This window comes from Elephas maximus, chromosome 12 (assembly GCF_024166365.1).
Source record: "Elephas maximus indicus isolate mEleMax1 chromosome 12, mEleMax1 primary haplotype, whole genome shotgun sequence".
NCBI lineage: Eukaryota > Metazoa > Chordata > Mammalia > Proboscidea > Elephantidae > Elephas > Elephas maximus.
In genome coordinates, this window is record NC_064830.1 from 89,140,799 (window position 1) to 89,162,863 (window position 22,065).

General features: G+C 54.1%; 3 protein-coding genes across 4 annotated transcripts; 1 reads left to right on the plus strand and 2 right to left on the minus strand.

Moving 5' to 3' along the window:
• Window positions 1-683: 683 nt before the first annotated feature.
• Window positions 684-5,788, plus strand: TBX6 (T-box transcription factor 6). Its single transcript, XM_049903758.1, has 8 exons — window positions 684-1,036; window positions 1,128-1,362; window positions 2,308-2,575; window positions 2,681-2,827; window positions 2,905-2,975; window positions 4,332-4,405; window positions 4,488-4,671; window positions 4,751-5,788. Exons 1-8 carry the CDS (start codon window positions 919-921, stop codon window positions 4,962-4,964), a joined length of 1,311 nt encoding a protein of 436 aa, XP_049759715.1. The 5' UTR covers window positions 684-918; the 3' UTR covers window positions 4,965-5,788.
• PPP4C (protein phosphatase 4 catalytic subunit) lies at window positions 5,781-14,598 on the minus strand. The gene is made up of 9 exons (XM_049903759.1): window positions 14,490-14,598; window positions 14,106-14,266; window positions 9,825-9,876; window positions 8,635-8,685; window positions 8,338-8,439; window positions 7,525-7,698; window positions 7,306-7,432; window positions 6,323-6,512; window positions 5,781-6,235 (listed from the first exon to the last, which is right to left on the minus strand). Exons 2-9 carry the CDS (start codon window positions 14,201-14,203, stop codon window positions 6,106-6,108), a joined length of 924 nt encoding a protein of 307 aa, XP_049759716.1. The 5' UTR covers window positions 14,204-14,266; window positions 14,490-14,598; the 3' UTR covers window positions 5,781-6,105.
• A 2,019-nt stretch (window positions 14,599-16,617) lies between these two features.
• ALDOA (aldolase, fructose-bisphosphate A) lies at window positions 16,618-22,042 on the minus strand. 2 transcript variants are annotated; one of them, XM_049904107.1, is made up of 9 exons: window positions 21,954-22,042; window positions 19,231-19,363; window positions 18,931-19,142; window positions 18,382-18,436; window positions 18,087-18,247; window positions 17,636-17,719; window positions 17,346-17,520; window positions 17,016-17,215; window positions 16,618-16,924 (listed from the first exon to the last, which is right to left on the minus strand). In XM_049904107.1, exons 2-9 carry the CDS (start codon window positions 19,340-19,342, stop codon window positions 16,829-16,831), a joined length of 1,095 nt encoding a protein of 364 aa, XP_049760064.1. In that variant the 5' UTR covers window positions 19,343-19,363; window positions 21,954-22,042; the 3' UTR covers window positions 16,618-16,828. The 2 variants fall into 2 exon arrangements, with proteins under 2 accessions (XP_049760064.1, XP_049760063.1); XM_049904106.1 differs by lacking the exon at window positions 21,954-22,042 and adding an exon at window positions 20,684-20,906.
• Between the last annotated feature and the right edge of the window lie 23 nt (window positions 22,043-22,065).

Genomic DNA, 22,065 nt, shown 5'->3' on the forward strand with positions numbered 1-22,065 from the left:
CGGCTGGTAGCTCCCTGGGCCCAGACTTGGGCTTGTCTCTGTCGTCCCGGCTTTAGCGTTTTGCCGCCGCCTAGGGGCAGCTCCTCTGGGAAGCAAGCCCGCCGCCAATTTCGCCTCCCGTCTTGCCTCGACTACAACTTCCAGCGGCACTAGCGAGGCTTCTATTTCCTTTGTTCTCCGCTTAGGAGCTGGGCCTGCTGGGAAGTGTAGTTCCGAGGTTACCCAGCACAGGACCTTTTGCCGTCAGCGAGACTGTGGAGCTGCGCGCAGCTCTCAAGTTTCCAGCCCTGGCCGAGGGTGGAGGTTTTTCAAAATGGGAACCAAGGAGTCCCAGGGTTTGCGCCTCACCTGCGGACTCCTCGAGGTCCCCAGTGCCCTGCGTAATAATCGGCTCAGTCCTCGGCCCTCCGGTCCTGCACTTACCCCCCAGTCGGGCTCCATCCTTCCAAGCCTTGTCCTCAAGTGAAGGGGGTGTCACCTGCCAGGAAAGTCTAGGGCGCCAGTGCCAGCCCCAGGACTCCACGCTCGTCCCCAGGGTCCAGGCCCCGCCCCTAGCCGGGGCTCCCCCCGTGGGAACGGTGACCAGCTGGCCGGAAGCGCCAAACTGCGTCCCCTGTCCGAGCCCCGGGGATCAATCAGGCCGAGGAGTTAATTATGTAATGAGGGAGCAGGGGGTCGGGACTAATGAAGGCGTCAAGGGGAGGGGGTAGGAGGGGAGGTTACCCAGGTATCCGGCCCCCTCTTGGACCCCTTCGAGGCCCTAGGGGTCTCCACCCCAACCCAACTCCAGGGCCCCAAAGAGGGGAGGGGCTGTGATCTTGGGTCTGGAAGGGGCTGAGCAGCGAGCTATAAAGGGGGCATCTCTCCACACTGGGGGGACTCAAGGCAGCGTGACCTGAGGCCAGACTAGACTACTCCATGTACCATCCACGGGAGTTGTACCCCTCCCTGGGGACCAGTTACCGCCTTGGGCCCCCCCAGCCTGGGGCAGACTCCAGCTTCCCGCCTGCTCTTGCCGAGGGCTACCGCTACCCGGGTGAGCATTGGGACTGGCTCCTGTGTAGGCGTCTGGGGAGACTGCGGCCCTCTGGCCCTCGGCTGGTTCCTCATCCTCCCCTCATCTCCAGATCTGGACACTCCCAAACTGGACTGCTTCCTCTCTGGGATTGAGGCTGCTTCCCGCACCCTGGCCGCACCGCCACCTCTGCCCCCTCTACCCCCAGTCCTGGGCACTGAGCCGGCCACTTCAGCCCCTGAGGCCCCCCACTCACTCCCTGGGGTCAGCCTGAGCCTGGAGAACCGGGAACTGTGGAAAGAGTTCAACTCCGTGGGAACAGAGATGATCATCACCAAAGCTGGGAGGTGAGGGGAACTGGGCGAAGGTCAGAGGACCCAGTGTGTTCCTGGTGGGGGTCTGTTGGGAAAGGTAGAGTCACTGGTTTGGGGGCTCCTAGGAGGGTTGGAGCCCTGCCTCAGGTTAGAATATGATTGTGGCCTGGATTAGGGATTACTCTGTGACTGGATCAGGGCTCACTCCATGTCAAGGGTCAAGAGTCAGTCTATGGAGTTTGTAGCTGGGTTTGGGGAACAATCTGTGGCAAGGGTCATAGGTCAGCCTGGGCCATGGTCAGGAAGTCTGGCTGTGTTATAGGTCAGTCTGGCTGGAGTCAGGGGTCAAGGGCCAGCCAGGGACCAGCAGTAGGGAAGTATGGCCAGGGTCAGGGGTCAGTATGTGACTCAGGTAGGAGTCAGTATATGGAATGGTCTGGGGCTACCCTAGAGACTCACGGGTGAGTGGCCCTGCTAGATACAGGGATATGGTAGCATGTGACTTGTATTGGGCTTTCTTTCTAGGCCAGGAATTTAGGCACTGGGGTAACGAACCCTCTGCCCTGCTGAAGGCAGGGTATATTTTTTGAAGAGAATTTGTCCAGCAGCTGCAGATTCTGGGGCTGGAGATCAGGTGAGGAGGCCAGGAGGCTCCTGGCAAGATGTCAGGGAGAAAAGTTTGTCACCATGCCTCTGCAATTGGTGTTTGAGGGGCTGCCAGTCAGGGGTCTGGCTCTGCTCCTAATTTGCTGTTTCACCCTGGTCAGATCACCTAACCTGTCTCGTTTCTCCATCTGTAAAATGGGACCAGACAACCTTCCAGCTCTAAGATTTTGCCCTCTCAGTTCTAATTCCACCTCCCTTGATGCTTCTGTGACAGAGCTGGGTGAACCTGTCCCTCTACCCTCTCTGCTGATACCATGTCCCCCCCGGCCAGTGGGTAGCTCCAGGCCTCTCTTATCCCCCTCCCCTGTCCAGGCGTATGTTCCCTGCTTGCCGAGTGTCGGTCGTGGGCCTGGACCCTGAGACCCGCTACCTATTTCTTCTGGATGTGGTCCCAGTGGATGGGGCCCGCTACCGCTGGCAGGGCCGGCGCTGGGAGCCCAGTGGCAAGGCAGAACCCCGCCTGCCTGACCGCGTTTACATTCACCCTGACTCTCCTGCCACCGGTGCCCACTGGATGCGGCAGCCTGTGTCTTTTCATCGTGTCAAGCTCACCAATAGCACGCTGGACCCCCATGGCCACGTGAGGCCCAGGCTGGGACCCCAGGATAGGGACTGGGGGTGGTGCTGGATGGGGGGCTAAGGCTGGGGTCGGGGGCAGGGAGTCACTCCCTTTCTTCCCTCTCAGCTGATTTTGCACTCCATGCACAAGTACCAGCCTCGCATACACCTGGTGCGGGCTGCCCAGCTTTGCAGCCAACACTGGGGGGGCGTCGCCTCCTTCCGCTTCCCGGAGACCACATTCATCTCTGTGACAGCCTACCAGAACCCACGGGTGAGTGGCCCTGCTTGAGAGGGTAGTGGCGCCCTACCCAGGCTGCAGGAGCTTTGACCCTGGCTGTGTACCCCCAGATCACACAACTGAAGATTGCAGCCAACCCCTTTGCCAAGGGTTTCCGGGAGAATGGCAGAAACTGTAAGAGGTAGGCGTTGTTCACTCACTCATTCAACAAATGTTTACTAACTATCCACTACGTGCCGGGGCACTGTGCTGGGTGCCAAGAGCACAATGGTAAGTAAAAACAACAAAGACTTTTTTAGCATCTGCTCTGTGCACCGCACAATTCTAGGCACTGGAAACACATGGATAGGATAAATAAAACAAGCCAAGGCTCCTGCCCTCATGGAACTGATATTTTAGTGGGCAGAGCAGACAGTAAACAAGAGAAGTAAATATTACATATTAAAGATAAGTTCTAAAGAGAAAAGAAATAAAGTAGGGAAGGAAGATAAAAGGGACTGGAGTGAGGTATTAGATAAAAGGCCTGAAAAGATCTCACTGAGAAGAGGACATGTGAGAAAAGATCAGAATGAAGCAAGGGAGGGCCAGCAGCTGTCTGAGGAAAAGCATGCCACGAAGCGGGAACAGCATGTGCAAAGGCCCTGAGGTGGGACCCTTCCCTGTAGTGTAGCTGGAGTAGAGTGAGGGGGTGAGTCAGAGATGATGTCAAAGTGGTGATGGGGAGCCAGATTGTTGCCAGTAATGATCTTAGTAATAATCTTGGCATCTAGTCTGAGTACAGCCCCCTCAGCTGGCTCCCGACCTCAAGGAGCATTTAGTCTGTTGGGAGAGAAAGACATTCCTCAAAGGATCGTCCTAATAAATGTGAAATTGTAACTGTGACAAAGGGTATCAGGCAGGATGTGTGGTGCCACAGAGATCAGGGAGGACTTCCTTGAGGAAGTTATGCTTGAACTGAGGTGAGAAGGATGAGTTAAACAGGCGAAGAGGAGACAGAAGGTTCCAGAGAGAGGCCTGAGTTGGATGACAAAGTAAGAGGGGCTGAAAGACAGCTAGTGTAGATGGAGCAGGGGGAGTAACGTGGGATGAGCTGGGGTCAGACCAGGCAGGGCCTCGTAGCTTGGGAAGGAGTCTCAATTGATCCTAAATGCAACTCCATGGGAATAGAGATGAAGTTTTAAGCCAGGGAAGAAATCCCAGCTCTGACCTGGTGGCTCAGTAGTTAAGAGTTCAGGCCGCTAACCAAGAGGACGGCAGTTTGAATCCACCAGCCGCGCCTTGGAAATTCTATGGGCAGTTCTATTCGGTCCTATAGGGTGGCTTTGAGTCAGAATTGACTCAAAAGCAATGGGTTTTCTGCCACTTTCTAGTCATGTAATTTTCTGGTTTTCAGTTTCTTCATCTGTAAAATGGGTATACTGGCACCTACCTGATAGGGTCCCTGGGAGGGTAAAGTACTTGGCACCTGGTAAGTGTTGTTATTACCACCACTACCGCTACCATCATCATCATCATCATCATCATCATTATTCCCTAGGGAGCGAGATGCCCGTGTGAAGAGGAAACTTCGGGGCCCAGAGCCAGTAGCCTCAAAGTCCTATGGGAGTGGAGGTGAGCGCAATTCCGATGGTGCTGGGGCCAGGCCTGCAGAGCTGACCCTCTCCTGCCCAACTTGTCCCTTCTGTCTCTCCAGATGCACCTGGTGGTCCCTGCGACTCCACACTGGGTGGGGATGTCCGTGAGTCAGACCTGGAGCAGGCCCCAGCACCCCGGGAAGCTGCCTCAGCCCCAGCTCCTCCATGTGGTGGCCCCAGTGCTGAGGCCTACCTTCTGCACCCCGCAGCTTTCCACGGAGCCCCTGGTCACCTTCCAGCCAGGTGAGTGGGACAAGGGCACAGGGTTGGGCTGTGCTGGGCCAGGGGTCCTTCACCGTTCTGATACCGTTTTCCACTTCAGGACCCCCAACTTCCCTGAGGCTCCAGACTCTGGGCTGCCAGCCCCATACTCAGCTGCATTCCTAGAGCTGCAGCCCACGCCAGGGGGCTCAGGGTACCCGGTAGCTCCACCCACAGCACCCTTTGCCCCACACTTCTTTCAAGGGGGCCCTTTCCCCCTGTCCTACCCGGGGCCTGGGGGTTACCTGGATGTGGGCTCCAAACCAATGTACTGAGCCAGTGCTGGCCCCTCTGCTTCCCTCTATCTTCCATCACAAACCTCCACTTCCCCTTCCCCCAGCCCTGTAGCCCCCACTTCCATTGGCCCCATCCCCCACACCAAATGGCTGCCTGGGCCTGCCCCCGCTTCACACTTTGATTTCACTCCCACCCTCCTCTGGCTTCAAAGCCTGAGCAGGGTTGCTGGGAGCCCAGCTGGGGCCAGCTTCCCCTTACCAGCTCTCACCTTGGTGTGAATGGCGGGAGGCTCTGCCTGGCCAAATGGGGCCACAGGCCAGCACCCCCACCTCCTGGGCCTCACCCTTGGGCTCAGGCATGTTCTACCCCCTTGCTCCAGTGCAAGCCACACCAATTTGTTCTCAGGACCAGAGTATTTTTGTTAATAAAACTTGAAAGACACCAGTGCTCTGGAAATGTTGGGCTAACGGTGTCTGGCTCTAGGTGGGGCTGGGTGAGCAAAGGCTTTGTGGGGAGACTCAGGCCCCAATCTAGACTTGCACTTTCCAGCTGCTTGACCTTGTTGTGCACATAAATCCACTCACTGGCCTTGTGCCTCAGTTTACTCTTCAGGAAAACGGGGTAACAATGAATCTTGTTAACGCTAGTTGTTTCGAGAATTAAGACTGCCCTGCACCTAGCACTGAGGAAGCCTTTGGTGGTCTGTCATCCCTGTTATTGGATGGGGACCTGGAGTTCCTGGGAAAGCTGAGAGGCCTGAGCCTGGCCTTCCTGGAGGATTAGGACTTTGGGGCAGTCAGAGCCTTATGTTCATCCCTGCGCACCCCCAATCAAGTCTGACACAGACCCAAAGACCATTTTTTCTGCTTTTATTAGAATTTTTTTTGTTCTTTTCTCAAAATTTTTATCTAAAAACAAAAAACCAAAAAAAAAAAAGAAAAAGAAAAACAAACAATTATTGGAAACTTCATGGTTAAAGTGGGGGAAGAGGAGAGGCGGCGCATGGAGCTGAGGCTCCGACCTCTCCAGAGAAAGTCCTCACCCTCACAGTACCCTCTCGGTGGGGGGAGGGCAGTGCTGGAGACGCCCCCCCGACGCCCAGCTTCTGTCTGGGGGAGAAAGCAGAGTCACAGTGGTCCGAGGGCCAGAGGGACTGGAGGGGACAGGGGGCCGCAGAAGTCACAGGAAGTAGTCGGCCACGGGCTTCTTGGAGGGGATGCCCCGAGTCTCCTGGGGAGCGGCCTCGAAAATGATGAAATCTTTCTGGAGATGTTCATCCAGCTCCAAGATGGCGGCCACATTCCCACAACTGGAAGTGGAAGGTCAGCAGTGTTTAAGGAGTGGGTCAGCCTAGGTCCCCCACCCCCACCTTGACCTCCTGGCCCAGCCAGCTCACCGGTAGCAGTAGTTGGGTGCTGACCACACAGTCAGCACAGTCTCATTGAAGTGCCACTTGTAACCTTCCATCACTAGCTGGTGGGCACGGCAGATCATGTCAATGTCATTGGCTGCATTGAACTGGGCAACTACGTCACTGCCAAATAGGTAGCCAGCCCCACGGGGGCTCACGCCCCAGCCTGTTGTATCTGAGGTAAATGAAAGTAGGGATGAGGTGAGGGTGAGGGTATCTCAAGGCTTCTCTAGTTGCCCACTGCCCCTCATAGGTGAATAGCCTGCTGACCTCCTTCAGTTAATCTAAGGCCTGGGGGGCAACAGCATGGGGCTTGGATGTGTTCTAGGGATTTTAAAGGACAGGACAGCAAATGTCAGACCAGATAAACTCTGAAAGAGAATTTCTGAATAGCTGGGACCACCTCATAATCAGGGTGAACATATAATTTGCTGGGCAAACAAGTACACAAGAGTGAAAGGAAGCACTCATTGTAACAATGCCAGTGTCAACAGGACGGTCGGAGCAAACCAAGAGGCAGGTTATTCTGTGCCATAACAGGGCAGACTAGGAAGGGTAGGAGACCTGGCTTTATTCCCCGGCTCTGCTCCATAATAGGTGAGAAAACCCACAAAATAAGGGATCCTCAGAGACTATCATTCTGGGAGACTGACCTCTGCAAAGCTGCTGACAGGTTCTGAGGCCCCGCTGCATTCAGGAAGCCAATGATTTTGTCTTAAACAATCTTTGGAGCCATGATATACATGCCCCAACCCACTCACTGAACTCAAGGCACCCAGCTACCTGTGCTCTACCTGCCCCTCACTGGAGGGTTCCAGCCAGCCAGGAAGGCAAGCACAGAAGCCAGTGAAGACCAGCCCAGTCCTGCTCTGTCTCAAACTCACCTGGCTCAACTGTCCCTTCAAGGGCCCCCTCAGTCTCTTGCCAAAGTAAGAGCAGAGACCCCTGTCTCTTCTGTCTGCCCTCACCTTCAGGATCAGACCACAGCAGGTCACACATGGGGCCATCATGAGGCACCTCTTGCTTCCGGTCAATTGTCCGGATCTGGTCTAGGGTCTGGATGGAGGGGGAGAGACCCCCGTGCACGCAGAAGATCTACAGGGGAGAGCAAGAAGGAAGCAAAGGGAGACTGAGCCCTAGGGTCTCTGCCATGCCCCAACCCCTACAGAGCCCCGTGGCCAGCCCACCTTGCCATCGATGATGGCCGACAGGCTGAGGTAGTCAAAGATCTCAGTGCAGTAGCGCCACACGGTCACGGAGCCATACTTGCGCAGGCACTCGTCATAGAAGCCATAGACCTGGGTGATCTGGCGGCTCTCATGGTTGCCCCGGATCAGGGTGATGCGGTCAGGATAGCGAACCTGGGGGTAGCCACCAAGCCAGGGCTGAGCCTCGGCTCAGTGCCTCTCTCATAACCCCACTGTCCCTCTACCAACTCGCCTCACACCTGCCAGTCCCACTCCTTCCCCATCACTGTCGCCCCGGGCCAGAATCATGTATCAACTATTGCCTGTGCTGCATCCGCCTCACAGGCCCCCTCAGCTCCTCCTTCAGGGGATGCAAACCTGACCCCACCCTATCAGCTCCTCTTCCATCCACCAGATACAGACCCAAGCCCTTAGCAAGACATTCAAGGCCCTCTGCCATCTGGCCCCTTACTACCTCTCTTACCACCAATACTGTTATCTAGCCATGCTCAATGACTTGCCACCACTCTTTCAACAATGTGGGCTTCTAGTCCCTCCCCCAGGATTGCTGCCCTGTGAATCTCACGCTCAAAGGGTCCCATCAGATGCCCCTAAGTCAAGGAAGCCTTCTTTGATCACTCCCCATGCAAGCAGATTCCGTCCCTCTGTCTGTTCTTAAGTTGGACACGCTGCAGTGTTCTAGATGGTACAGCTTAGTGTTAAGTGGTGGGAGTGGGAGATGAGGGTGGAAAGGTGAAAACTAGTCACAGTTAGGCGGCCTAGACTTGGGGTCCAGAAACCAGTGGCTCCCACCTTAAGTGCCAGCAGCAGGAGGAACGTTTCGACGCTGTAGAAACCACGGTCCACAAAGTCCCCCATGAAGAGGTAGTTGGTCTCAGGGACGTCGCCACCCACCTGGGGGGAGAAAGGGTTCCACTTGGTTCTGAGTCCATTTTTTTGTCACACTGAGGCCCTTCTTTCACAAAACATCCCATCTCGCTAAAGATCTCCTGACCCCACTCCACTCACCAAATTAAAGGTTCTTCTCTACTATCCCCTCCCCGCCCCCACCTCGCTGGTCACCTCACACAGTGTTTCCCTCATACTCACTCTGAAAAGCTCCTTGAGGTCATAGAATTGTCCATGGATGTCGCCACATACCTGGGAAGTGGGAAAGTGGGTCAGAATTCACATAGCACAAGTCTTTGTTTCAGGAGTTACCCTTCACAGCGCCCACTGCTTTAGAATCTTACTTGGTATTGTAGATTGAATTGTGTCCACCCAAATAAGTGCTGTAAATCCTTACACCTATATCCGTGGTTGCAGAGCCCTGGTGGCGCAGTGGTTAAGAGCTCGTCTGCTAACCAAAAGGCTGGCAGTTCAAATCCAACAACTGCTCCTTGGAAACCCTATGGGACAGCTCTACTCCGTCCCATAGGGTTGCTATGAGTCGGAATCGACTTGACAGCAACGGCTTTGGTTTTACACCTGTGGTTATGATCCTGTTTGGGAATGGATTTTCTCTGCTGTGTTAACGAGGCAGTGTTAGTGCAGGGTGTCCTATATCAATCTCTTTTGAGATATAAAAGAACAGATTAAGCAAAGATTAAGAAGGCAGAGGTGGGGGAAGAGAGATACCACACCACATGAAGATCATCAAGGAACTGAGAAACAGAAGGTGAAGAAAGCCAAGAACCTTCCCCTAGAGCCCAGAGAAGAGAAAGCCTTCCCCTAGAGCTGGCGCTCTGAATTTGGACTTCTAGCCTCCTAAACTGTGAGAAAACAAATTTCTGTATGTTAAAGCCACCCACTTGTGGTATTTCTTATAGCAACACTAGATAACTAAGACACCTGACTAAGCCTCTATTTCTCAGGGACAAAAGTCTACTCTCCCACCCCAAATTGGCCTGGTCTAGAAATCACCCACCATCCCACACTGAGTGCCAATGGTTCTGTGGGCAAGAGCTAGAGACACTTCTCTCCAGCGAGGCTTGCAGCTCTTGGAGGACCTGAAGCCTTCCTCCTCCCACTTCCCTCAAGGTACACAGAATAAAGTTACTAACACAAGGCCAGAGAAACTCAACAGAGTAGAACTACTAACCAAACTAGAAGTCCTTCTGCTCTGGTCAAGAGTATCCCCCACCAAATAAAAGACCCTTCCCATAACATCTACTTCTTATATATAGCTCCCCTGAAGACAGATGGGGCTTTCTGGGTCCCCAGGAATGCAAGGTGGACCTAGGGAGGCCGCAAGGCTAAGGGGAATGCCCACGTGCCTCTGGAAGGACAGGGGTACTCACTGTGACTGGCGAGTCCACCCTCTGCACGTTGCTCTCCTCCACTAAGATCTCTCTGGAGACAGGAGAAGACCAGGGTCACCTCAGCCAGGCCAGCCCAGCCCAATTCCTGACCTTTTTTTGAAGGGAGGGGAGGACATGAGGTGGTCCTTGAACCTCTAGGGGACAGGAGTGAGGTCTGCAATATCCCCAGGGCAGGGTGACCTGGCCTCCCCACTGCACATCCTTACATGGCTGCCTGCTACCAGAAGGACAAGGTCCAGGCTTCTATTCCAGCATTCAAAACCCCTGCCTTGGAAAGTCCCAGCCTTGGCTCCCTTTCTCACATCCAGCATTCACTCCCAGAAAACAGGTCTCTTCATCTCCACACGGAGCCTTCTGCTCAAGCTGTACCCTCAGCCTGGAGTCCCACCTGAGGCTGTGCCCTTAGCTGAGATCTTACAGTCACTCTCCCCCACTCACAGGGTGCTTCTCCCAGAATGCCCAAAGACATAGGGCGGTGCCCTGGCAGACCAACCGTCAGATGCACCTTCCAAGGGATGAGCTAGTCATACTTTTTCAGTAACTGCTTACAGGTGGTGAAGACTTTATTCTTTTATTTCTCCTTGTAGTACGGTCAAAGAGCCCTGGTGGCACAGTAGTTAAAATGCTTGGCCGCTGACCGAAAGGTCTGAACCCACCAGGCTCTCCTCAAGAGAAACATGTGGCAGTCTGGTTCCACAAAGGTTTACAGCCTTGGACCCCCTATGGGGCAGCTCTACTTTGTCCTACAGGGTGGCTATGAGTTGAAACTGACTCAACGGCAGCAGGTTTTGGTTTTGTAGTACAGTCTACTTCAGTGAGCACAAGGTAAAATCGTTTTGTCAGTTACAGACATCCAACTTTAGTACCACGTTTCTAAATTTTGTCCCTGGTAACAGCAGTGTTGAACACTCGCACTCATACCATGCGTCGAGACTGTGTTAGAGTTTTCCATGGATGACCTCATGCAATTGAAAAACCACCCTCAAAGGCAGGTACTATGATGATTCCCATTGCACAGATAAAGAGACTGAAGCCCAGGAGGCTACTGGTGTGGCTGGGATGGTACAGGTGGGATGGGAACCTGGGCAGCCTGGCTCCAGAGTCCAACTCTTATCAAGCTATCCTGACACGAGGGACCCAAGCACTTCCCCAGCCCTCACTCTTGCTGCCAGGTCTCCTCACACTAGACCGTGAGCTCCGAGCTTAGGGAATGGGAGGACTCACATCTCACAGGGGTCTCTATACAACCAAGACAGAGGAAGGGAGGTTTGCCCTGGTTTTCTGGGAACAAGGTGGCACTGGCGGTGGTCAGAGAGACCATAACAACTGGGCTCTCCCACCTGTACTGCACCTTCCACATCAACTGCTTATCATGACCTTTCCAATGGACTTAGGAAGGGGTTTTTTATCCTTACCTACCAGAAAAACAAACCCAGGCTTAAGGAAAAGAGTGGCAGAATCAAGGTTACAAAAGAGCGGCTGAACTGGAACTCAGGAGGCCCAATTTCCTGAGAATTCCTGTCAGGCCCTTCCAGACCCCAGGTCAGAACCTGAAACTCAGTCACATCACATACAGGGCCCTCACTCTCTGCAAAACCCCTCCTCAGTGCCAGTGGGGCCCCACTGGGAACAAGGCCCAGGTTCCAACCCCAGCTCTCTCACTTGCAGCACATCACCAGCCCTCTTGTGGCTCGCACCTGCTCCCTTTACTTCCACAACTAATACTACCTTCGTTAAGTGCCTACCAATGTGTCTGGCCCTGTCCCTAGAGATGAAGAATCTCATCTGAGCCTCACAATCCCTGAGAGGCTCAGAGGTGAAATGACTTGACCAGGATCCCATCGCTTATAAAAAAAATATATATATATATATAGCAGTGACAAAACTAGGATTCCTAATGAAGACTGCCCGATTCAAAAGCTTCTGCCCCTTTAACGTGTTAATTTTTTAATAGGAGAAATTTCAGCAGACCTTCGTGGTTCCCAGGGTAGGAATCTATGTGCACTGGGAGCACGCTGAAGCCCACAGCACCACCTGCCTCAGCCTGGGTCCCTGCTGGGTGCCCAGAAGGCCATGGCCAAATGCTAGAGTTGGTCTTCCTTCAGACTGGACCCGGGACGATGGTGGCCGACTCAGGCCTGAGCCTAGTACCTCCTACCTCCACTTCCATTCCAACTGGGCAGGACCCTCCCAGCCATCAGTCATAGCTCCCTGCTGCCTCTCACAGCCCACTTCAAAATCTCAATGTCTCTTCTTGACCATCAATGGGCATGGACAACCTGGATGCAAAACCAAAACCAACTCACTCTCCACCTAGCTCTAAGATCTCAGGCAAAACATTATCTTCTCTGAAGCTAGTTTCTTCTTCTGTGAAGTAGGATAAGTACTCAACCCTGCCCTGCCTATTCCACAGGATGGCTGCAAGGAGCAATAAAGAATGAATGCCCAACTTCTCCACTGCTCTGAAAACTTCAGCATGCTATTCAAGTATTAGTTATCACCACACTGATCCAGGTTAAACAGTGGGGGGCAGCAACTGGTTGAAGGTTCCTAAAAATGCCAGTTTTGGGCTGGTCTGGTCAGAGGATTTCCTTGAGCTGGCAAAACACAGGAGTCACAGACAGGCATTTAAAAAGGGTGTTCACCATCCCCGTGCGGACCGTGTCTGGCTGCAAAGGATCTGTTTGTGCGCAGCAGAGCCAAGCAAAGAGGCTGATAGCCACAGGTCCAGAACCCTGCCACTTCCTTGCTGGGTGACCTCAGTCAGGTCATTTGGTTTCCAGGAGTCATGGCCTTCTCTTCGGCAAAATGGGCAAGTCATTCCAACCTCTCAGGTTGCTGTGGGGAGGAAATGGATTTAAGTTTCTTGCCAGTACAGGACCAGGCTATTAGCGGGCCTGTTGTTCAATAAAGGAGCCCTGGTGGAGCAGTGGTAAAGCACTTAGCTACTAACCAAAAGGTTGGTGGTTTGAACCCACCAGCCGCTCCATGGGAGAAAGATATAGCAGTCTGTTTCCATAAAGATTACAGCATTGGAAACCCTATGCGGCAGTTCTACCCTGTTCTGTAGGGTCACTACGAGTTGGAATCAACTCGATGGCAATGGGTTTGGTTTTTCAATAAATGTAAAGTAATTCGGTCAGCTTCTCCCACAGTTCTCCAGCCTGATGGAAGTCAGTCAACTAACTCCTCACAGGAGGCAGGTAGTCTCTTCATGTTACCCACACACCTAAGGGCCTGCACTCTTGACTCCCATCCTGCTTAGAATGCCCTTCCTCACAGTCCTGTTCCCATCAGCTATCCAAATCCTCTTAATCCTTCAAGACCTACAGTCTCATAGGAGCTTTCCTTGATGACTTCAGTCCACGTCAATGGTGCCCTTTTCCACCATAATATTAACACCTAATGATTTCTGAACACCTACGTTGTACCAAAGCGCTATGCTCAGCTCATTCCAGGCACTAGTTCACTGCATCTTCACAACTATCTTATTCAGTACTATTCCCACTTTATAGATGAAGAAATTGAGTTTCAAAGAGCACACAACCACAAACACAGCCAGTAAGTGCCAGAGCTCATATTCAAACCTAAAGCCATCAGATTCCAAAACCTGTGCTCTTTAGTACGGTATCATCCTACTTCCGATAGAACAATGAGTTGAGCTTCCCTGAAGCCAATACTTAATTCATGTTGGCTTATTTGTTACTTCTTAGGCTCCCACACTGAGCATGACTCCACTGAAGCTGGACTACACCTTCCTGCATCATGGGACAGGACATGGAGAACTGCCTTCAGCCTCCATCCCTTACTTGCTCGTAACTCTGAACATGAAATTTCTCACCTATAAAATGAGAACAGTATTACCTTCTTTTAAAGGTTGTTGGTGGAATTAAAACAATTCTGTAAATCACAGAACCTTCAGCTTTCCTGCCTCGAACTTTTGACTTTGCCACCCCTCCTTCCTTATTCTTCAAGACCTGTCCCAAAGTTCAGCTCCTCGAAGAAGCCTTCTCTGTGCCCCCAGATACATGGGTTGTTTCTCTGAGCTTCCTAAGCCATTTCTAGAAGTCCCTTTTACGCCACTAAAAAAACATTATCTGATACTTTATCTGGGTCCGTCTTCCCCAACAGGCTGGTGCCTCCTGGAGGGACGAGGAGAATATTCTGTACCTCTCTGGGAATCTTCCAGAATGGGGCAGGCCCAAAGTTTTCAGCTTCGTTTACCCCAGGCCAGAATCCCTGGACGGCAACCGGGCTCACCTGGCTTTGGCGCACAGGGCTTTGACTTCACTCTCCTTGATGAGCTCGCAGCGCCGGAGCTGCTCAATCTGCCGGTCCAGGTCGCTGATCTCCGCCATGGCACACCCCCGGCGCGGGTCAGAGTCGGGGCCACCGCCCCCTCCTTACCGCACAGGGGTCTCCTGGGAAAGGCGAAGACGAGCCCGCGGATCGAAGTGTCAGTGCGGGCCGCTGGGGGGCAACTCGGTTCCGAGGCTGGCCCGCCCCCCACCACCTCCGCCTCCCCTTACATCGGCCCCCAGACCCCCAGCGTCCCACAGCCCTGGCCGCACCCCCACTAACTCCCATCGAACCCCGCGGGTCCCGCGCTAGGAACGGTGGCCTAGAGGGGTCTGTGACTATTACCGCCGCCGCGACTCCGGTTCGGGCTCTCAGGCTCCTGCCTCCCTCCTTCCCTCCGCTTTGGGCCGCCGCCGCCGCCGCTTCTACTTCCGGCCCCGCCGCGGAAGCAAAGGGAGGCCAGTTCCGCCGCGCGCCGGATGTGGCGTCATACACACCCCCCTACTTCCCCGCCGCGCCCTTAACTCCACCTCTCAAACCAGGAATAGAAATGAGGTGAAGGAACCGGATGTTGGCAACATGCGGGCGGAAGTTATCGCCGGCTTCGCTCGCAGGTGCTGAGAGGGAAATTAGAAACCTTGATACAGTGCCCTGCTGTTTCAGTTAGGGAAACTGAAGTTGCAGCTGGCCTTGTAACTTCATGTTACACATTTTGACCTGTTTTAGTCAGCCTCCCCCACTACAGTCCTTGAGGAATGGAACTTTCGTTCATCATTGCATCCCCAGTGCTTAGAACAATGCCTGGCACGTAGTAGGCTTACATATTTGTTTAATGGATGAAAGAATCCCAGACCAAGTCTGTCTTCCCAGGGAAATCTTTGCCATGGAGGAGCTCCAAAGTTAGTCTACCTTTCTCACACCAAGCCTATGCCTCAGGCAGCATGACTTCTGATTCCAAAATGGTCCAGTCCCCTGGACACCCCTCAGTTGTTTCCTGTTGCCTGCTTTAAAAGAGGACCCTGGCTCAGCTAGATTAGGTAACTTGTTCATGGTTGCATAGTTAAGAATTTGAGATTTGAATCAAGGTTGATACTTGAATCCAGCAAAGCCGTGTTCTTAATTCTAATTCCTTTTTCTATCACTTACCCTTCTCGAACTGTTAATCATTACAAAACTTATATATCCCAAACTCCTGAAACTTGCATCTGAAGTCCTCTGCTTCTCTATTCTTTTGCTGCAGGTAGGGAAAGCTATTGGTCTTTAAGCAAAATCTCCACCTTTTTAGTCTTCTGAGTCTTTTAGAATGTCCTCCTTACCAACTTCTACTGATCCTCAATTTTTGTTTTACTTCAGATGCTTCTCAGAGAATTGAGGCTAGCTACAGCAGTGAGGCCAAAGTCTGGAGGGTCACTAGGGGTGAGTTTGGTTTGAGGACGTGGGTAACAGATGCCAGTGTGCAGAGATAGAGCCCAAATTTTTAAACTCCTCTAGAAGATTCTAGGTAAGTCAGTTCTATGAGGATTATTGCAGGTATTCTTTACAGAGAGGAGGTCAATTTTTTTCATGAGTGGGGAGCTCAAACAGGACAGGGTCCTCACCAGGAAAGGCTGGGGGTGAGGAATATTGCAGGGAACTTGGGGAGTGGCAGCAAAACTTGGTCCCCGGTTGTGGCTAGGATCTTTGGCAGCTGGTGTTACTGCTACAGTGCAGTCTGAGTGATTGAGGAAGAATTCAAGGCATGGCACAGGACCCTCACTGGCTTCATGAATGGCACCAGCTACAGAGGCTCAGTTCTTAACCTGAAACCTGAGCTCCACAATTGTGCATCTGTGTATATCTGCACTGTTGAGGATGTTGGAGAGGATTCTAAATTCCTCAAGTGGTTCCACAGCCCAAAAACTGATTCTAATCCCATTTCCTGTTAAGATGGGGAAACAAAGGAGCTCAATAGTGTATCTTAAGGCGATTTGAATTAATAATCCTGTTTCTACCAGAAACAGTACTATCTTGGGTAAGATATCCCTAAACGTGAACTGGGAATGACAATACCTACTCATACAGAGTGCTTATTACATTGCCTGGCTCACAGCACTCAGAAAATGTTGACTTTTATCAGCAGCTGTTTTTGTCATGGGGCCTTCTGCACCCATGAGCTGTGGGCCTAAAAGTGATACTGCGTCTGTGGCCTCCTAAGACTTAAAACAGTGCACACACGCACCCCCCAACCGTGAGCCCTATCAGATGCTGCTGGTAGAAGGGGTGGAGCACTAGCAATGGTTCAAAGAAAATTTCACAAGCTCTCCACCTTCCTCAAAGCCCTGGGTAAATATAAAACAGAGCAGGAAGGTCCTTCTCCACCCTCTCACCCTTTTCCTGCCCAGGAAGAACAGAAAACAAAGGTTCTTTCTTCTTCTAGGCTCTGCCACCTTACCCGGCCCTCCCTTGCCCCACGCAACAGACACGGACAACAGACTCCCCCTTAAATAGTTATTTATTGGCAGTGGGCTGGAAAGGGTGATGGAGTTAGCATTCACAGACAATACCACACACCAATGTCACCAGGGCGGCAAGAGTGATAGGAAAAGAGTGGCCTGGAGCCCCGGATGAGGCCCTCCCCTCAAGAGTGAGAATGGGAGGGGACAGGGGCCTGGAGTGTTGAGGGGGCAGCCTTAGAACACCTCCACTTAGTAGGCATGGTTAGAGATGAAGAGGGACTCACTGGCTGCAGCCCCAGCCTGACCACTTGGGATGTACTTTCCTTGGCAGGCGAGGCTGTTGGCCTAAGAGGGAAGAGGAGCCAGAGTGAGGCGAGTTCTCCTCAGAATCCCATACACCCAGGCACCCTGCCCACCTCCTGCCCCACATCCTTACCAGGGCTCGTTTGACATACTCCTCCTGGGCAGCCTTCAAGTTCTCCTTCTTCCCACCCCAGGCCTTCAGGGCAGAGGCCTGCAGGGCTCGGCCATAGGAGAAGGTCAGGGCCCATGGCTTCAGCAGGGGGCACTTGTTGATGGCATTGAGGTTGATGGATGCTTCCTCCTCACTCTGGCCTCCAGAGAGGAAGGTGACTCCTGCAGAACAAGTGATATGGGGGAGGAGGGCTGTATTAAGAGACCCAGGGAAATCAGGCCAGATAGGCACGAGGATTATGGGTACAATTCATCCACCTCCCAGTAGGCAAGATAAGAGTGCGAGCCTCACCAGTAACAGCGGGGGGCACTGTGCGACGCAGTGCTGTAACAGTTGCCATGGCAATCTCCTCATGAGAAAACTTCTGTGTGCAGGCATGGCCTGGAGTTACCATATTGGGCTTCAGCAAGGTACCTTCCAGGTATACATGGTGGTCACTCAGAGCCTTGTAGACAGCAGCCAGCACCTAGAGAACAGTGGGGTGGGGTGGGGCGGGGTGGGGTGGGGTACAGGGTTCAGACCCAGGGTCCCCCACCCAGCTGTCCAGCCCACCACACTACCCAGGCAAGAAAGCAACCTACCTTCTCAGTTACATACTGACAGCGCTTCAGGTCATGGTCCCCATCAGGGAGGATCTCAGGCTCCACAATGGGCACGATGCCATTCTGCCGATGAGGGACAGGGCAGCTGTGAGGGTTACCTTATCGGAAGCCCCACCTATAGCTCCCCAGCCATTGGCCAAGATCTTATCTCCATGACCACAGGGACTCGTGGCGGCAAAGCCCTCATCTCGGACTGCAGAAGACAGGCATCTCCTCCAGATCCACCCTCGCAATCCCTACTCTGCTCTTCTGCCTCAGAAAGCCCTTCTGGGTGTCCTCAGCGAGGCCAGGCCTGGGGCCCAATCTGTGCCTAGTATCAGGAACAGCTGCCATTAAGGAGGTAGGCATCCTGGCAGATGGGTGGCAGGCTAGCTGGCCCTATGGAACTAAATAAGGTGGGAGGAGGCCTGTTGGGGATCTGCGGGCCTACCTGCTGGCAGATGCTGGCATAACGGGCCAGCACATTGGCATTTTCCATGATGGCGAGGGCTGAGGGGGTATGTTCTCCAATCTTCAGCACACAGCGCCATTTGGCGAAGTCAGCTCCGTCCTTCTTGTACTGGGCACAGCGCTCAGAGAGCCCATCCAGCCCTGAAGAGGAGACAGCAAAGTCAGAGAATGGTGGGGGGAGGGGAGCATGAGGCTCTCACTCACCCTCAGCACCTGAGAGGGGTACCAACCTGGGCAGACTGGGTTAGTAGCGTGGGGAGCTAAACAGTTCTCACCTTGGGTGGTGGTCTCGCCGTTTGTTCCTGCCAGGGGTACCACGCCCTTGTCTACCTGTTGGGGTGGGGAGACAGGGGAAATGACCTCTATACCCTACTCTTCCCCCACTGCAGCCCCAATCTGCCCCCAACCTTAATCTCTCAAGTAGCAGTTCATGGTTTGCAAATGTTTTTACTCAGTTACAATATCTGATCCTGTGAAGCAGTACGCATAGGGATATTATTTGAGGAAGAATGTCAACTGAATTCGGTATCAGGAGGCTTAGACTCTGCTACTTATTAACTCTGCGAGCAAAACACTTTGACTTCCCTGAGCCTCTGGTTTCTCAACTGTAAAATGGGGACAATATTTCCCTCTTAGAATTGTGAAGCTTAAAAATACCAAGTAGGTAACCTGTCTCCAGCTTTTCTTATGCATTCTTCAAAGATCTGGGCAGACTCCACCCAAGTTACCAGGCTCCTATGCCCATTCCCCCCACCCCCATTACTCTGGATTGCTTTCCCCCAGATCCATCCCAAATCTCACATCCTGAGGCCCAGCCCCCTCACCTTGATGCCCACAACACCGCCCTTGGATTTGATAACTTGGGGGAAGGGACGCCCATCATCCGCCTTCTGGTAGAGTGTCTCGTGGAAAAGGATGACACCCCCAATGCAGGGGTTCACGCGGTCATCGGCAGTCAGCAGCAGCTGGCGGTAGAATCGCCGGTTCTCCTCGGTGTTCTCAGTACCAATGGACTGCAGCCGCTTGGCAATGCTTCCTGGAGGGGAGTGTCAAACAGGAATAAGGGATCAGCCTGCCACCCCCAACCCTGAGTCCTCCTCCCCAGCTTTGTCTCCTGCCCGCACCGGTGGACTCATCTGCAGCCAGGATGCCCTTGCCCGGAGCCACAATGCGATGAGCGATGTCAGATAGCTCCTTCTTCTGCTCCGGGGTCAGCGCTGGGTATTGATGGGGCATGGTGGTGGTAGTGGCAGGTTCCTGGGTAGAGGAAGCAGGTGGGGGAGGACTAGTTAGCTGGGCCTTCCCATGGTCTCCCAAACAGCAGTGTCCCTTGCCTGGAGGTCAGGGCAAATGTTCCCTACCTCCCCTGCCCCACACCCGGCAGGCCCTGAGCCATTTCCTGTCCCCAGCTCTCCCCTATACCCGGCTTCCCTAAACTAGGCCTGCCTCCTGTACCTTTCCTAACTCTGTGTGTTGCTGGGTGTTGCCCAGCTGAGGGTGGGGTTGTGCACTGGCATCTGGGGTAATGGAAAAGGCCAGAGCCAATGACAGATGGGTCATGTAGAAGCTGGACCCTTCTGGCTTGCGCCTTGCCATGGGGTCACCTTGCCTAGAAGCAAAACCGAACCGAAGTATTTTAGAATTAAAAGATCACATGCAGGGCAGAGAGCCCAACCCCCTCATCCAAAAGGGTCCAGAGAAGGGAAAGGGCTTTGTGCTCAAAGCCACACAACACAACGGCCAGATCTGAGATTTGAACCCAGATCTTCTGACTGCCATAGGGGTGTGTTCCTTCCAATCCACCTTAACTCCCAGGGCTAGCCCAGACTCCCATGCCTCAAGGACATTCCAAGGTCAAGCCCCACCTCCAGGTTAAACCCATTAGAAAGAAGTTATTAAGAAAAAAGCAAAAGGGCAATAAGAGGCCCAGGAAAGGGCAGCAGAGCTTGTAGGCCCCACGTGGAGAAAAAGGTAAGGTCTGTCGTCCTCACTGCTCATACAGGAAAAAAATGTGGAGGAGAGGCAAGTGCCCCACCCCTTCCCCTGAAAAATATTCCTGTCTACTCGGATGGCTGCAGCTGTTCCAAGCTCAGAATCAAGGTCACCCGGTAAGGAAAGACAAGGAAAGTATTCATGGGTAAGCACATTCAGTCAAGGGGTTTCCCCTCATCACCAGGGGAGCCCCTTTTCCCAGGAAGGGAACAACCTCTCACTTGTGGGAGCCCTGAGGTGGCATATAGGGTAGTCCCCAACCCTCGCTATCTCTTAGGATCTCTGTAGAGACAAAGGTGCCATAATTCGTGCAAGAGAGGGGGACGATGGTCCTCCACCTCATCCTGCTTCCTCCTGCGCCATGACTCAGCGCGCGGAGTCACTGCATTGCGCAGCAAACCGAGGTAGCTTAAGTTGGGGAAAGTTCGGGGGTCTGGGCTGGGAGCTGGAGTGTGTGTGTGTGATGGGGCAGGGCGAAATACTGGGATGTGGGGGTCTCCGAACCAACGCCCGCCCCGCCACTGTCCCCTGGACCCTTCTCCACTGTCCCTGATCTAACCCTCGCACGTGGCCAGGGGCGCTCACCTGGCACAGGAAAGGGGTGGACTTGAGGACTGCAGCGGCGGAGGGCGGCGGGTGGACTGCGAGAACGAACACAGCGGTCGTCACCAGCACTCGAGTTCTGCGGCGCGTTCCAAAAAGAACGCAGCCTATTCAGCTCCCGAGGGGGCGGGCAGCAGGGAGGCGGTACCAGACCCTTTAAAGGCACCGCACCACCCTCCGCCGGGTTTTTTCCTTTACAGGGGGCAGGGGAGCGCCCCAGCGTCCAATTGCAGGGTAGTAACTCTGTCAGAGGCCGCCCCGAAAAGCAAAGCCCGGAGGCGGGGCTGGGAGGCGGCAGGGGGGCGAGAACTTGATCCCTCCCCTGCTCCCCCGGACGTGACTCGGGCCACATCCTGCGGGTCGCCGGGGCCCTCCCCTTCTTCTCCCCTTTTCCCCCAGCCTGGCGCGCTCTGGCCTGCCGTGACTCAGCCCGATTTTTGGCACCGGGGAAGTTGGGGGCAGGGTGGGGGTAAGCGCGTGGAAGACCCAGGAAAGATGAAGGCTCAGCTTCCCCACCCAGGCCAGCCCAGTGGCCCGGGCAGCACCAGCTTCCAGTCTGCGTTTAGGCAGCGTGTCACATTGTAACAGAATCGAGAGGTCAGGCGTCTACTGCGGGCTCTCAGCGCAGGGCCCGGGCCGCCCCCTTCCCGCGTCACCTGCCCAAGCTTAAGAAAGGCAGAGGAGAGGGCGGAGAGTTGACGCACAAGGAGCGCGAGCCGGCGGCTGAGGCTGGCGCGGGCGGAGGCGGGGCGGCAGCCGTGCCGGGTGTGGGCCCGGCGAGCGCCCCCGCCTCCTGCGTCCCATCCGGGAAGAGCAGCCGTGCCCGCGCACGCGCTCTCCGCCCACGGCCGGCGCGGACAAGCCGGAGCCTCCGCAGCCACTGAGAAACGCGGAAATTGGCCTGCCGTGGCTCGGACCAAACAAGACTCGGGAATGTGAAACATCTTCCTTGGACCTGACTTCCCTCCAAAATAAAATCCGTCCCCGAGTTGATAAAACCAAAGACCAAACCCGTGGCCGTCCAGTAGATTCCGACTCATAGCGAAGCTACAGGACAGAGTAGAATAGCCCCGTATGGTTTCCAAGGTGCCGCTGGTGGATTCGAACTGCCGAGTTTTGGTTAGCAGTCGAGCTCTTAGACACTCCCACAAAATTCCCGAGCTTTCCATTCCCCCTGGCCAGGCCTCCCCTCCCCCATCCAGACCCCCACAACCCAACCCCACTCCCGGCTCCGTTCCAGCCGGTGGCCGACCTGCGAGGAGGCTGAAGGATCCGGCAGAGCCTGGTCAGCAGTGAGTGCGCCAGCTGCACTGGGGCTGGGTTATAAGGCCGCTCCTGTCCACCCTCCCCCCCACCCCACTGTC

Coding starts and splice junctions, on each gene's coding strand:
- TBX6 (XM_049903758.1), top strand. CDS start 919: ATGTACCATCCACGGGAGTTGTACCCCTCCCTGGGGACCAGTTACCGC. Junction 1,037..1,127: donor CGAGGGCTACCGCTACCCGG/GTGAGCATTGGG, acceptor CCTCATCTCCAG/ATCTGGACACTCCCAAACTG. Junction 4,406..4,487: donor AAAGTCCTATGGGAGTGGAG/GTGAGCGCAATT, acceptor CTGTCTCTCCAG/ATGCACCTGGTGGTCCCTGC.
- PPP4C (XM_049903759.1), bottom strand. CDS start 14,203: ATGGCGGAGATCAGCGACCTGGACCGGCAGATTGAGCAGCTCCGGCGC. Junction 9,877..14,105: donor GCCCTGTGCGCCAAAGCCAG/GTGAGCCCGGTT, acceptor TCCTGTCTCCAG/AGAGATCTTAGTGGAGGAGA. Junction 6,513..7,305: donor GCTGTGGTCTGATCCTGAAG/GTGAGGGCAGAC, acceptor CATTTACCTCAG/ATACAACAGGCTGGGGCGTG.
- ALDOA (XM_049904107.1), bottom strand. CDS start 19,342: ATGCCCCATCAATACCCAGCGCTGACCCCGGAGCAGAAGAAGGAGCTA. Junction 19,143..19,230: donor GGCTGCAGATGAGTCCACCG/GTGCGGGCAGGA, acceptor ACTCCCCTCCAG/GAAGCATTGCCAAGCGGCTG. Junction 17,521..17,635: donor GTCAGTATGTAACTGAGAAG/GTAGGTTGCTTT, acceptor ACTGTTCTCTAG/GTGCTGGCTGCTGTCTACAA.